This window comes from Plutella xylostella, chromosome 23 (genome assembly GCF_932276165.1).
Source record: "Plutella xylostella chromosome 23, ilPluXylo3.1, whole genome shotgun sequence".
Lineage (NCBI taxonomy): Eukaryota > Metazoa > Arthropoda > Insecta > Lepidoptera > Plutellidae > Plutella > Plutella xylostella.
In genome coordinates this window covers 2912917-2915949 of record NC_064003.1, presented here as the reverse complement: position 1 = coordinate 2915949, position 3033 = coordinate 2912917, and the positions used below count along the sequence as shown (strand labels likewise).

Here is a 3033-nt window from a genome sequence, read left to right as displayed (position 1 = left end):
AGTCTAACGGTGAAGGAAAACATCGTGCAAACCCACATTTAGATTACAATTGTGTAGGTATTTACCTTGTAGGTACTCATTAACGGCAATTTGAAAATAGATAAATTGACCTCTAAAGGTGTATTAAATTTGATGAAAAGGTTTTAAGCATTCAAAAGACAAGAGTAAGTGGCTTAATATTTTCCATCCTCACAGGAATTCGAAATAAAGTACATCTTAGCCTCTTACAGGTTTGCATGCAGAACTATTTAATAAAAAAGTTAAACCCATTGACTGGATAAAATATGTGTAGGTATAATCAGTTAAAATTAGAACCTAAATATTCAACTGATTTGATATGTAGGTATTCATATGATATATTTCAGATGCCTCGGATTCGCCGTCCCTTGATGAGTCGCTTTCACTGCCACCAAGATTTATAATCAATTTTTCAATTTCTGTTTAAATTATTGTAATGTAGTTAATAAAAACTACAGTAATACCTTAAAAATTTGCCAATTCGTTTGCTCATACTATACTTTATACCTACAAGTCATTTTGACAATAACATCAGTTATGTTATCAAGAGAAATAAAGTCCAATCCCTTGGACATTTTCTCCGACAAATACTTGTGTATGTGGTAAATTAGTTTCCTTTCACGGCTATGGATAGTTTTCGGCATTTAGAAACACAAAAAACTCACAAAAGCATAATAAACACTACGCATTGACAGCATCACTGTTTGACAGCAATAGACAAATGACATTTTGAGTTTATGACACTTTGTGATACCAGTGCAAGAAAAAAGTTCTATTGCTTTTCCGCAATATGGCGAGGGTTTTTATATTCCTGGTTTGGCTATAATTATCATTCCACCTGCCAGTTGTCAGGAAAAAATAAATATAAATAGAAGCAATTTCCAAACGCAACTAAATGACAAACAAGACACAATAAGAAAAAAAAAAAAAGTTTATACACACAGATCACAGATGCACAGACAAATATGTCACGGGTAACGTCAACTGTCAAAAATTTTAATGCTACTGACTGACGTGACATTACGTACTCTGTGGACGTGACGTTTAAGAAAAACAAATTTGAAGCGAAACTGAATCTAAATTACTTAATTAAATAAAATAAAAACGGAAATGTAGGGTACGCAAATCGTTTCGAAGAGCAGCAAGGCGACAAAGAAAAATGGACCTAACATACGCTACTTTTTCGAGACCGTACGCTTCGCTCTGCCAGAGCTCGATGAGGCATCCGGCGCTTTGCTGCCGCTGGCCTTTGGTGCCACCACACCGGAGTTCAGGCTCGCCGGCGGACACACCTGGTCCAGCTCGGCGAGCGACACGATGCGATGCTGCTTCCCGTCAGCGCCCAGCACCACCACGCAGCCGTCCCGCGTCCAGCACTGCTTCACGCCGACCCGCTGCCGAGCCTGCATGAAAGCTTCGTGGCGCGGCTTGGTCAGGAACTCTGATAGCGTGACTCCACTGCCCTTCAACTTCGCCTTCGCGAACCACACGTTGTTTCGCAGTGCCAGATCCTTGAATTTTACAAGAATGGGCCTCGGCTTGTCACCTATGCGTCCCATCCTGTGGCTGCGAGCAATGTCGTCTGTGCAGAAGAGCTCAGGACCCGCGACGTGCTGTGCAATCACCCGGACAGCTGTGCTCGCTACATCCTCCTTCTTGGCCTCCGGAATCCCATGGACAAGCAAGATCTTCCGGCGGCTGCGCATGTCCAAGTGATCCATGCCCCTTGCCAGCATTTCGACCTGCTTCTGGAGCATGTTGAATGCAGACACCGTGAAGCTCCTGAAGGCTGCAAACTCAGTTGCCAGTCCAGTAGCTGAGGGAGATGCAGGAGCCTTGTTCATTTGTGCTTCGAAGCTGGCCATTCGCACGTTCAGCTGGCCCATCATTTCAGCAATAGACTCCTTGATGTTCTCCATTTCTTAGTTTTGAGGTTAACTTATTGTTTATGTGAGGAAGTGCAGGAAATGTTGCTTCAATTAGGGAGATAATGATTTCTGGCAGGTATTTAAGGTTATTCTTTCATAATATTGCAACTAATTATTTTATTTATACTTTTGAGTAATTTTAATATAAAAGTTTATTAAATTTTAATGTGAGCTTATTTTCACACCTACCCGAAAAGTAGTAGTTTTTTTTTTTCAAATCAAATCAACGTCACTTAGTTCCTCTATGAACAAGTATCCACCATTTCAAACTAAGATTTTTATCGTCTATTTACCTATTCATTTCCTTCTTTCTAAAAAGACTCCCAATTTTATCTTTTGAACAATACAATAAGTTTATATTTTAGGTAGGTACCTAAGTATTTTCCAAATCTACCTCTTTGGGATGACCATTCATGTTTTCATCGAAGGGCAAGTATAAATCAGCTTTCCCCATATAAGCTATCAGTGGAGAAATAAATCAACGAAGAACTGTAAGATATTTTTTGTATCAGGAACGTTATTTTTCATCTGTCAGATCCATACAAGTTACGTCAGATTTGACAAGAATTGCTGATTCGGTGGTGGTAACTTCACTGTTACAGTCTAGGCAAAGAAATCTTAACCAGAAAAATAGTGACAATGCTACCTGAGAGGGATCAAGTTTCTCTGCCTCAGACCGTACTATGAAATATAGGTACAATTGTACAGTACCTCTTACGTTCCTATGTGTTAATAGGTTAAGTGGGCTTTTAGTCACAGACGTTAATGTGTATAATAATATTGTATGTAGAGCTCACTTGAGGCAGTGTATTGAGCGTGCGATAAGATGTGACAAAAGCATACCTCTCATAACTGCGCCAAGTGAGTGAGCGAGACAGGTAGTCGTGATAAATAAGACTGTTCATAGAAAGACAAGGTAGTCACGCGCCGTGATATGGCTATAGAATTTGCGGCTTTTGGGGTGCAGGAAATAATGCCTTGTTTACAATGTCGACTTCTCAACTCGCCCGCCTCGACTCCGCCGCGACTCCGGCTCGACTTCTTCAGTACGTCTAGTACAGCATTTGCAATTTTTGAAAACTATAAA

At 40.3% G+C, this 3033-nt stretch overlaps 1 protein-coding gene across 1 annotated transcript; it reads right to left on the bottom strand.

The window, feature by feature from the left end:
• Positions 1–876: 876 nt before the first annotated feature.
• On the bottom strand, positions 877–2121 carry LOC125490398. The gene has a single exon (XM_048629503.1). It carries the CDS (start codon positions 1935–1937, stop codon positions 1194–1196), a length of 744 nt encoding a protein of 247 aa, XP_048485460.1. The 5' UTR covers positions 1938–2121; the 3' UTR covers positions 877–1193.
• Positions 2122–3033: the final 912 nt, after the last annotated feature.

Coding starts and splice junctions, on each gene's coding strand:
- LOC125490398 (XM_048629503.1), bottom strand. CDS start 1,937: ATGGAGAACATCAAGGAGTCTATTGCTGAAATGATGGGCCAGCTGAAC.